Source organism: Leguminivora glycinivorella, chromosome Z, assembly GCF_023078275.1.
Source record: "Leguminivora glycinivorella isolate SPB_JAAS2020 chromosome Z, LegGlyc_1.1, whole genome shotgun sequence".
Classification (NCBI taxonomy): Eukaryota; Metazoa; Arthropoda; class Insecta; order Lepidoptera; family Tortricidae; genus Leguminivora; species Leguminivora glycinivorella.
The window spans coordinates 4201927-4214095 of NC_062998.1; the positions used below are offsets into that span (position 1 = coordinate 4201927).

At 39.4% G+C, this 12169-nt stretch overlaps 1 protein-coding gene across 1 annotated transcript; it reads right to left on the bottom strand.

Moving 5' to 3' along the window:
• Positions 1–212: 212 nt before the first annotated feature.
• On the bottom strand, positions 213–11784 carry LOC125240745 (autophagy-related protein 13 homolog). Its single transcript, XM_048148792.1, has 7 exons — positions 11367–11784; positions 9773–9926; positions 9416–9610; positions 7171–7348; positions 6577–6724; positions 4516–4659; positions 213–2777 (listed from the first exon to the last, which is right to left on the bottom strand). The coding sequence occupies exons 1-7, from the start codon at positions 11547–11549 to the stop codon at positions 2565–2567; spliced, it is 1215 nt and encodes a 404-aa protein (XP_048004749.1). The 5' UTR covers positions 11550–11784; the 3' UTR covers positions 213–2564.
• Between the last annotated feature and the right edge of the window lie 385 nt (positions 11785–12169).

Here is a 12169-nt window from a genome sequence, read left to right on the forward strand (position 1 = left end):
AGACGTGGCCTACTTTGGAGTGAGCTCGCCCAGAAGATGCCTGTTTACTCTAGATTTGAAGATAGCCGGGTTATGAGCTCGGAAATATAGCCGCCGGCAAGGAATTCCACTCCTTGGCAGTGTGCATAAGAAATGTTTTCCTTTAACCCTTTACCGCATGGATTTTTTAATCTCTACGAATTAAATATATGTGATAGGGAACGAAGATGACATAAAAAAATACAGTTTCAAAAAACGTTTTTTACTTTTAATAATTTCGCGTGAAAAAGAAAACCAAAGCACTTGAAGACAATATAAAAATAAACTTTTTACATGAAAAACAATGTCGTCAATAAATCATTTTACGTGAAAAATCTGGAAACAATTGCGGTCTTTGTTTAGGCAAAAATAACATCTGCATTTGTGGCAATATATATGCGATTTCAGGCTACAATGTTTGTAATACGATACCTAAACTGTAAATTTTAAATTGTGGATTTTTTTTGGAAATAGACTATTTTTTATTTTATTTTAAAACACTTTATTTAAGTAAAATAATATATGTACGAAACACTGACTGCATGAAGTTCCATATTTGTCAAACTCACAAAAAAACCACTAATGCATACAGTTCCACATTAGTCTAATCTATTTTACCTATAACGCATAGTGTTCCATTTTAGGAACATACTTTACCGACATCATACATAGTAATTTAAATATAAATACTTATGCGTTTTACCATAAAATCATGCGGCATCCATTGTTTTAATAATTACTACTTAAAATATATTTATTACACTGAATACAATCACGAAAATCGTATATCAAAGTTGTAGATCGCACTTGCAACTAAAAATTGCCGAACGTCGGTAGAAATGAAAACGTTTCATGGACCACTGACTAGATAGAAGTCATAACGAGTACAGAAAATGTTCCGTAGTATGCATACTTTCTACCCGGTAGAAGTTGAGCAAAACAAATGACATTTCAATTGATTTCCGAGGAAAATAACATTACGTTCCAAATTTGGAACCATATGCGGTAAAGGGTTAAGGTTCAATAAGTCCTTGTCATTTGTCATTTTATCCTCCTCTATAGATTTTATTTTGTGCATGATTTGTTTCAAACTTCTGTCCTATTTATACAATTTTCGATTGTTTTTTTTTCTATCAATACTGTTTTCTGTACCAACTGCACCTTACCGTGCCTTAATATATGTCGTCTATTCCATTACACAATAGAACTTATTGTTTCGAAAACAGTCATTCCTCTTTGTCAGTTTTGTGAAAAAACTGTCGGAGGATAAGTATTGAGTTACGGACGCTTAACCACTGATATAGCGAACTTTCCTCATTTTATGCGCTGACAATTTTAACTTACTAAATAACATACCCACTTAAAATAAAGCTAGTATTTAATTAACAATTTATTATTGATATATCCGATTTTGCAATAGTAACAGATTGGCTAAAGTAAATATAGCATGTATTTAATATTTAATAAAATATTATTCACATCAGTGCTTCGCGAACATATATTACATACCTATTCTTACATAACTTTACTATTTAACCCTTAAACTGCCAAAGATGTCAACAACAATGTTTACGATGACGGCGGTAAAAAGGTTAAATTTTATTTTATTCAAGCTATACATTTATATGACTTAAGTTTTCGCAGAGGCCTAAATTAATAAAGGCAGCAGTATATGTACAAAGTTAGGATTCAGTCCTTGCTTATGGGAGTATTACTTATTTCTCAAAATCGTTGTTTTTCATGTGGTACCGACTTCACTGCTTAATCATATTTGTCATGCTACTTCAGTCAACCTTGATACTTTGTGTACAGAGACCGACTGAAATAGGCTCACACGACAGTACGTTTCGAAATATGTACGAGTAAAGTACTTGTTATGGCTTCTATTGGCTTTCGTAGTTATCACTATTCCCTCATTTAAGTTTCTGTTTTGTTACCAAACGTCTCGCAGCAAAATCGCTCACATTCCGCGGCGAACGATACACAATTCTATCGCTTTTTGTAGTTTTAAACTTTCAAGGTTTTTACACATAAACACAATTATAAACGGGAATTAATCGCACAGGTATAACTAAGTATTTAAACTGACCTCCGACATTTCGAGGATGGCGATATCCCCGTGGTCCTCCGAGATTTACGTTCCTTAGTAATACGCCAAGGGTCGTTTGCACCAAACAGTCTGTTATCGAATTTAGCGTTCGCAATTTTTTTGTATAGAAATTTCTATATTTTTTGTATGGAAAATTCTGCTGCGTGACCTTGATGTCTTTGTTACCTGCGGTTGATGCAACTGGCCCTAAGTGTCGTTTGCCAAGACCGTTAGCCATAGTCACTAGTCTATGAAAAGATTTCCTAATAGTCACCCTCAATACGCCATTCTTGCTGAACATAGACGCCACCATGTTGTCAAACTCAGGAACAGCCTCCTCGAACATTTTGAGCTACTAGCTGAGGTTTCACGTCCAATATTAAGTCCCGTTTAATACTATTGTGCATCGTTCGTCAAGAGCGTCAGCCACTAGTCTACAAATATTCTAGATTTAACCTCAATACTCGCCATCCTCACTGAACATGGAAGCCACCATGTTGTCAAACTCAGGAACAGCCTCCTCGAACATCTTGAGCTGCTGACTAAGGTCGGGCGAGTCAGAAGGCTCGGCCAGTATGTCGAGCTCGTCGCTACACGAGCGCAGGTGGACGCAGTCGCGGTAGAAGTTGGCTAGCTCCGTGATCGGGCTGCCGTCGGCGAAGGGGAACTCCTGTGAGAAAAAGTTGACGAGGAAGGTTGAGGAGGATTGAAAGTCAACGAGGGTGCGGTGTGCTGATGACGGGAGGACTTAGGGAACTAACTTGTTCCGTCTATTGTCCTTTGAGTCGTCGGCAACCCGAACCCTCCTTGGAACTTGTACACTCCTTTTTGCTGTGTACTTAACACAGCAAAAGGGAATATACAAGTTTCTAATGGGGTGGCAACGCGCATGTGACACTGTTTGAGTTGCAGGCATCCATAGGTTATGGTGACCGCTTTACATCGGGCGGGTCGTACGCTTGTTTGCCACCGACGTAGTATATAAAAAAAAGTTAACAGAATAAGATATAAAGTAGGGATGTACCGACTAGTCGCCGACTAGTCGGGAAAGCCGACTATCCGGCCACATTTCTAGTCGGCGATTAGTCGGCGACTAGTCGGCAAAAGAGGCCGATTAGTAGGCACTTCATTACTGATAGAAAAACAGTACAAAACTAAATTATCAGCTGAAAATTATGGTTGCATTATGTACCTATTCGTAATTCCTTTCTTTGTCAAAACAACAAATTTCTGTAATCATCACAGAAATAAATTTCCTACCTAGGATTACAGATTTCATAGGCAGGATCATTACCCACTAAGCCAAGCCGCTTGTTAAAAATGGAAAATGTGTATAAATATTAGCATGAACCTTTGAACCTGTAAAAAATCATAAAAAGCGCGAACGTAGAACCAAATATGACATTCAAAATGTGAATTTAGTCGAAAATTATGTTTTGGCCGACTAGCCGACTAGTCGGCCGACTAATCGGCCACTCAAGCGCCGACTAGTCGGTAGTCGGCCTAGTCGGCCAAATCAATAGTCGGTACATCCCTAATATAAAGGCAAACATTTGTTAGGATGGACTATACCTCGTTTTTTTTAGAATTAGAAATTTAGTAAACAAAGGAGCAGTCGTCGTCAACCTATCTTCTTAGGACAAATATTAGATGTTAAGAATTTTAACCAGAACGAGAACATAACAGGTCAATATTAGTTAAGGTACAGCGGGGCAAATCTCGACTGTCCATTTTTTCTATTATTACAGTACGACGTTGACTTCTACATCCACAGAACACGCCGACCATATATAACCGGTGGACACTCTATAATGCATTGTGAAACATGGAAAAAATTGACCAGTTACATTTGCCCCACAGTCGAGATTTGCCCCGCTGTACCTTATTTAATTAGACTTATATTTACCGGAATATATACCGTGATTACCTTTTTTTACCGCTTTACTTCCGTCTCGCGTTGACATTCGAACGTTATGGAGAAATCCGTTTCTATTTGTCGATAAAATGGAAACGGAACTTTTTCAGAACACTACGGTGATACCACGTCTTTTGGTAGAGATTACCAAAATTTAAGGCGTCGCGAAGAATTTTTTTAATTGTAAATCGCGTTAGCCATAGTCACTAGTCTATGAAAAGATTTCCTAATAGTCACCCTCAATACGCCATTCTAAATAAAGCATCAGATAATTATAAGAAAAACATGGACAAGTTATTTTTAATTCCAATTTCTATTTAATAAGTCAGGTAGAAATATATAAAGTAACTGAGATGACCGTGACGTCACACAATTCGATATCATATTAATTCCATATTAGCAAGTCGTTCAAATTCGTTTGGACAGTTCTTAAAAAGAAGCTGATTTGACTAGGAGGCAAGTAGCCTATTGTTGGATTAAAACCCAAACTTACCATAAGACTGTTGTACCGCTCGCCGTCCTTGGGCCGGGGCACCTCTATCGCCTTGCTCGTGCTGCACTGGGCCTCGCTCTCCTTCTCCTCAACCTCCTTTTTCCTTTCCCTCAACTTCTGCGCGTCTGCTAATAGTTTTAATTTCTGCAAGCAAAACAAAATAGATGAAACTCTACTTCTTAAAACATTCAACTATCTTAACGTCGGTGAATGTTTATTAAATAGTTCAACCTTAAATACATTGGGAGTAAAGAATGTAACGACTAATCAATATCTATTACGACTCAGGATTAAATTTGCTTTGACATGAAAATAGACCATATTAGTAAATAGTAACCTAGTAATATTGTCCCGGATCTGTAAGTTCACATTTTTGACACATTTGTTTTGAAGCATGTTGCGCTGTGGCTAAGACGTATCGTTTGCCAAATCTAACGATTAATTTCGAACTGGTTGAATCGATTAGGCCCTATGTACAAGGAGGCGCTTAAACAAATATACGATTTCTGTCAACTTACTGAAATGTTATTTGAATCGAAATGACAGACTCTGCCACAGCACTAGTTTAAAAATAAAAATGAACGATAACATATGACATAATAAGTAAATCCTGCGTGATAAATTAATATCGTAAAATACTCACTAACGAATTTCCGCAAAAATGTAACATGTGTAAGATTATGTTTAAAGTAAGCGAAATATTGTTTTTAAGTACTTGATTTTTTTAAATATTATTACAGGATTTTATTTAAAATTTCATTAGGTTGCGCAAGTTTACGTATTGTGGACGCTGTCATGTGTCAAAAAGAAGTTCTTACAGCTCTGCGACATTAATAGTAACTCTGTACCTAATAGTAACCTAGTTTAATAATAACCAATTTGTAAGACCGAAGGATACAGTGACCAATTTGCGTCATGAAAACCTGGAAGCTCTGACAGTATCGGTGGAGTTATCTCAATAGTCTGCGTCCACGAACCCCCGCGGTGCGGGGCTTGTTCACCGCTCGCTGTAGTGAGTCCGTCTACCGACCGTGTCGGAGTCCAGCAGCCAGCCGACGGGCTCGGGCGGTAGTTGCCGGTGCAGCAAGCGCGTGCAGTTCCCACATCTTGTCCGCGTCCACGAACCCCCGCGGTGCGGCGCTTGTTCACCGCTCGCTGTAGTGAGTCCGTCTACTGACCGTGTCGGAGTCCAGCAGCCAGCCGACGGGCTCGGGCGGTAGTTGCTGGTGCAGCATGGCGTGCAGTTCCCGCATTTTGTCCGCGTCCACGAACCCCCGCGGTGCGGCGCTTGTTCACCGCTCGCTGTAGTGAGTCCGTCTACTGACCGTGTCGGAGTCCAGCAGCCAGCCGACGGGCTCGGGCGGTAGTTGCTGGTGCAGCAAGCGCGTGCAGTTCCCACATCTTGTCCGCGTCCAAGAACCCCCGCGGTGCGGCGCTTGTTCACCGCTCGCTGTAGTGAGTCCGTCTACTGACCGTGTCGGAGTCCAGCAGCCAGCCGACGGGCTCGGGCGGTAGTTGCTGGTGCAGCATGGCGTGCAGTTCCCGCATTTTGTCCGCGTCCACGAACCCCCGCGGTGCGGGGCTTGTTCACCGCTCGCTGTAGTGAGTTCGTCTACTGACCGTGTCGGAGTCCAGCAGCCAGTCGACGGGCTCTGGCGGTAGTTGCTGGTGCAGCAAGCGCGTGCAGTTCCCACATCTTGTCCGCGTCCACGAACCCCCGCGGTGCGGCGCTTGTTCACCGCTCGCTGTAGTGAGTTCGTCTACTGACCGTGTCGGAGTCCAGCAGCCAGCCGACGGGCTCGGGCGGTAGTTGCTGGTGCAGCATGGCGTGCAGTTCCCGCATTTTGTCCGCGTCCACGAACCCCCGCGATGCGGCGCTTGTTCACCGCTCGCTGTAGTGAGTCCGTCTACTGACCGTGTCGGAGTCCAGCAGCCAGCCGACGGGCTCGGGCGGTAGTTGCCGGTGCAGCATGGCGTGCAGTTTCGCATTTTGTCCGCGTCTACGAACCCCCGCGGTGCGGGGCTTGTTCACCGCTCGCTGTAGTGAGTCCGTCTACTGACCGTGTCGGAGTCCAGCAGCCAGCCGACGGGCTCTGGCGGTAGTTGCTGGTGCAGCATGGCGTGCAGTTCTCGCATTTTGTCCGCGTCTACGAAAGCGCCCGCAGTAAGGGGCTTGTTCAGGTCTATGCCTTTCTTCTCGTTGTCGCGTCTGGCAAAGGACATGCATGTATTAATTAACTACTAAAGTCGTTAAAAGATACTACAGCTTAACCTCATAACTTTGAATAAACACTTTCACTACGGAAACGGATCGAAAGACCTTAAACAAATTACACATTGTAATTTAAGAGTAATACTAATGGTACAAGTGGCGGCACATATCTTTAGCGCTGACAGTTATTGCGCAGAAATCAAAAACAGGTCTCTCGGGGGATTACAGGGGGTGAAGGGTGGGGTGAAGAGTATGCGTCCCCATGCGCAGCTATCCCCTCCACATTTGACTCAGCGCTAAACTTATGTGCCGCCACTTGTAATTTAAAATATCGAATGCGGCACCCATTAACGAAGTTCTAATTAGGCGCCTTCCTGGACTTGATGGCAATATACCTATTAACTTTTTTGGAGTTTAATTATAGTTTCTAGTATAGTACCCACTTGGGTTCCGTGGGGAAGTGGTCGCTCTTCACCATAATGCCACCGTTGCTGTTGAGTATGTCCGCTTTCAGCCGGTCCTCGGGTAAGATGGTCATCTTAGTCCGGTACCGGACCTCGATGAGGATGGTCCCTATGGGCGTGTGCAGCTCGCTCACTTTGATCTCTTTGTGGTTGCCGCCTACAAGTATACAAGTAGATTTTTATTTTTTTATTTAGATATTTATTTATTTAGATTGGAAGTTTCGATAAAATTATGTATTAACGATAATTTCGCTGCTGACGTCATCAGAGGATTTTCAATTTTACGTCACACAATATCTATGTTAAAACTAAAATTTAATTCTTTTTCGTCACATTTGCAACAGTCCTGTGAAAAAGGTTAGTTCAGTATTCATTTTATAGTACCTAGCATTAACCTTAATACAACCACAAATAACAAAATATACTGATAGTTAAATATTTATTGTAAAGAAAGGGTAGGAAATAAAACGTAAACAAGTCGGTTTAAAAATCTGATAAATTACATACATACATACATAAAATCACGCCTGTATCCCATGAATGGGTAGGCAGAGCACATGAAACTACTCAAGTCTCAGTGCCACTCCTGGCAAACAAGGGGTTGAAAGAAAACGAAATTGTGACATTGCAGTGACAGGTTGCCAGTCTCTCGCCTACGCCACAATTTAACCCATATCCCACAGTCGCCTTCTACGACACCCAAGGAAGGAAAGGGGGTGGTAAAACTTAACCCGTCACCACACGGACAATTTTTCCAAGCTATAATTACAAATTATTGCCTGTGTGGTGACGGGTTAAGAATTTCACCACCCCCTTTCTTCCCGTGGGTGTTGTAGAAGTCGACTGTGGGATACGGGTTAAATTGTGGCGTAGGCGAGAGGCTGGCAACCTGTCACTGCAATGTCACAGTTTCGTTTTCTTTCAACCCCTTATTTGCCAAGAGTGGCACTGAAGCTTTAGTAGTTTCATGTGTTCTGCCTACCCCTTTATGGGATACAGGCGTGATTGTATGTATGTATGTATGTATGTATAATTACAAACTCAAATGTTAATATCGATCGTTCATAATAATAAGTTGTCATCCCAACATTACGATTCGTAAACAACCTTGACTTCGGTTATGGATATCATCCGCTCGTCATTGCAATTATTGATCAAAATCTTTTTAGAAATGATATTTTTCAGTGGTTTTTTGATCTCAATACTTTGTGAGTTTCTTTTAGTACAGTCAAGTGTAAAAATATGGGTTCGTACAACTTATCAAAAATATGTCCCATAGCACTTTATGTCGGCGGAATAAGGTCTCGGTACATATTTTTGAGCGGATAAAATCGATACGTATTTTTGCACTTGACTGTATATTATGTAATAACATTTTAAGTGATGATTAATGTGTAATTCCAGAGAAAAGTGAGATAATGTTTTCCAGCAGTGTTTGTTTACATAAGTAAAGGTGAATTGACCTTACTTCTTGTGTTACTGTGTGTGTGTGTGTAAACACACATTGCTCCATATTTCATGGCAAAACAGCGATTTGAGATTTTTAAGTGGAGATAGGTGAGATGGATTGACGTAGGCTATTTTTTGTCTCGTTGTAACCTCCCACTACTCCAAAATGGGGGGTAGAAGTTTGTATGAAGTATTCCGCAATTTTCGAATTTAAAGCGAGCGAAGTCGTAGACAAAAGCTACTATTAAATAAAAAAAATCGTGTCTGTATTAAATTAAGCAGAGCATATGAAACTGCTGATGCTTCAGGGCCCTGCTTAGCATTAAAGGGTTTGAAAGAAAAGGAAATAGTGATCCTGCAGTGGGATGGTTTTCAAAATAAACCTCGAATCGAATTTTACCAGATCTGAAAGTGTTTGGGCTCATTCTTCTCAGTGTGTCCCAAATTTTCCATACAAAATTCGAGTTTCCAATACGTCACGATTTTAGTATGAAATTACTACGAGCGTGACGTATTGGAAAGAACGAAGTTTTTGAAAAAAAAATTAGAACACTTTTATCGTCAGGATCGAATCAGTTAGTGATTGTGAGCAGAATGAGCCCAAATACGTCCATTGCATACGTCACATGGGGTAAAGGGTTAATCTAACTCTCTGGAACAGGCACCGTCTGGGCGAGCGAGCTCCATCGTATGTGAGGTCTTTGCCTCGGGCTAGTCTCTGGCCATGAGTAAGCCCATTTAAAAAAAAAACTTAATGAATAGAAGCAAAACAAACCTAAAAGATCTACATTAGGCTGTCCCCCGTAGATCTTGTGGTATATCTTGTATGTCTCCTTGTTCTGAGCCCGGGACATCTTGTAGGCGGGCGTTATCCTGGAAATGCTCAGAGTGGATTTGAGCATCACACTCATCCTGTAGTAGATTGTGGAGACTGATGTGAGAGGGGCTTCGATGCAGGGGGCCAGTTTCACTGAAAATATATATGCTTAAATAAATTATTTAGCTTAGTTATTCATAGTACCTACTCTACCTACTAGCAAAGTTTATCGAAGTTCCTGATGGTAAGTGAAGCACCAGAACGGTTGAAGGTGCATTGCCAGCCTTTAACATCTTTTAAACTCAAGAATCTCACCTGTCCACAGCTCTAGTACCATCTCGTCTCCATCAATGGTTTTGAGTGATATCTCGATACACAAGATATTGGTGAGGGCAGTGACCACTTCACCGTTGAGGATTCGTTTTGTGTCATAGTTCACTTCGGGTTCGTCGGGAATTGACAGGTTAAACTGAAAGAAACAAACATTATCTTAGCTTACTGCTAGTTATATGCCAGGAAGTCATGCCCTCACCTCACTCTTTCAAGGGTCTTCATCAAAAAGTATATTGGGATTTTTTGACAAATATTTTAGTTGTCAGTCTACACAAATGTGCTAAATTAGTCCTACTATTTTTTTGGTTTATAAGTACTTAGACACAGATACTAGTTGTTACTGAAGGATGTGATGAATGTTACGGTGTTCTGGTGCAAACAATAACTGTGCTATGTGCCAATTTCTGATTACTACATGCATATTCATATTGAATTTGAGCACAGGTACAACCTGAAGAAAACATTAAACATGACTTTTGTAATTTTTGGTGAAATAGTTAGTTTAGATTTTTCAATACTTTTACATAGTCTTATTAAGTCATAACCATAAAATAACATTTTGGAGTTTTCTTCCATAATTTTTTTGAATAAGAGGTTTTTTGCCAAGTTATCCTTTTTTGTCTAATATCAGTTAAATATTCGAAATTGTGACCTTGTGCTATAACACCCCAAGTACCATAATTATGCTCAGTGTTAAATTATCTCATTTATTTTCATCCAGTTTCTTTAAGACAGACTATTAAATAATTACTAATTTTCACTTAAAAGCTTTGATGGGACAATTAAGTTTAATCAATTAATCATAAATAACCATATTTTGTATAAGGTCTTTCAACCCTAAACTAAACATGTTAAAATGTAGTTAAACCAACAACATTAAACATTTCAAATTTCAGTATTTTATGAAAAATACATATTTGACATTTAATTCAATTATTTATTCATGATAACTACATATATTATCTCCTTTTATGTATGTTAGACTTGTATGATATGAATAAAAGAATGATATTGGGGTATTTAAGCATTTTAGGACTAAGATGTTGTGAAATTTCCACAAATAACAGTGGCATTTTGATATTTAGGTATAACAAGAGTAACAAAACCAAACCAGATTAAACTTCAGCATAACAACTGTGAAATATGAAAACAATGAGAAAAAATAACTAGCCCCTATATCTATCTACTCTTTTTATGAAATAGGCAGCAGACAAGCAGACAAGCCGCCTGATGGGAAGCAGTCATCGCTGCCCATGGACATAAGCAACAGCAGGGGAGCCACTTATGTGTTGCTGACCTTTAAAAACCCTAAATGTAGCAGCATTGCTTTTTTGTGAATCTAATAGTGAGGTTTTCAGTCAAAAATTAAATTTCTAAACCAGATTTCAACTGCAAGATTATGTTTGCTAGTTGTAGATGTCATTAAGAAATCAGATAGGTAAGTTCCTTTCATTTGATAACTACATGATTTATGATGAGATTAGTCCAGATCTTACTTTTATAGGCACATTGCCTTTCAAATATGCACCTTAAAAGTGTGTCAAACTACAGTTTTATATAGTGGAATATGTATTACCCATTGTAAGTTGCTAGGGGACGTTGATAAAGCGCTGTTGTCCAAAGGTTTCGTGTTAGAACACTCGTGTGTGATCTTTTTCCCATCTCTACTTTGAACGACGATTTGGGCCACTTTTAGTGTTAATATTTTGGCAAATTTGTACAAGCGAGCCCGTTCGGACTCGGCATTCGCTGCTGCCATGCTATCGAGGGCGATATGATTACAATAACAACATTATTCAAGTCATTTACGCAGTTACAATGTCCAATAAGATAAAACATTTAACACATTTTAACCACATGTTTTAGTAAGCGAGATTGTATTATAATGTCCTTAGAGATAAATTCTTTGCTTTAATCTAATAAAACATACTTCATCATTACTTAGATTTATGAAAACAATAAAATCGTAGGCAAAAAATCACGAGGATGCAATGACTTTACGAGAGGTTACAAATATGTTATGTCAAAAAAGTCAAAGACTGAGATGTTTTGCTATTGGTTGAATTGCATAGGATAGTTTATTTCTATCATTCTGATTGGCTGATTGAGACATAGATAGACAGTGATAACAAAAATGTATTCGGATTCTTTAGGTTACGTAAACAATAGTAGCTTTTAAAGAATATATCGTAAAGTTTGAAATCCTGTGTCAATATTTATTTTCTGTACGTTCTATTTTTCTTTGTCTGGACGATAGGTGTAACCCATGTACCAATATCAAGCAAATCCGGTACATTACGTACCATTGAAGGATTTTTTTTTAAAAGTTTATTGAATAAATTAAAGAAATGTAGTATTTCAAATTATCTTTCTATTAAA

Excerpts from the sequence above, each read along its gene's own strand:
- LOC125240745 (XM_048148792.1), bottom strand. The coding sequence starts at position 11,549 with ATGGCAGCAGCGAATGCCGAGTCCGAACGGGCTCGCTTGTACAAATTT. Across the intron at positions 9,927-11,366 it reads CCCCTAGCAACTTACAATGG|TTTAACCTGTCAATTCCCGA; the intron begins GTAATACATATT and ends TGTTTCTTTCAG. Across the intron at positions 2,778-4,515 it reads AGCGGTACAACAGTCTTATG|GAGTTCCCCTTCGCCGACGG; the intron begins GTAAGTTTGGGT and ends TTTTTCTCACAG.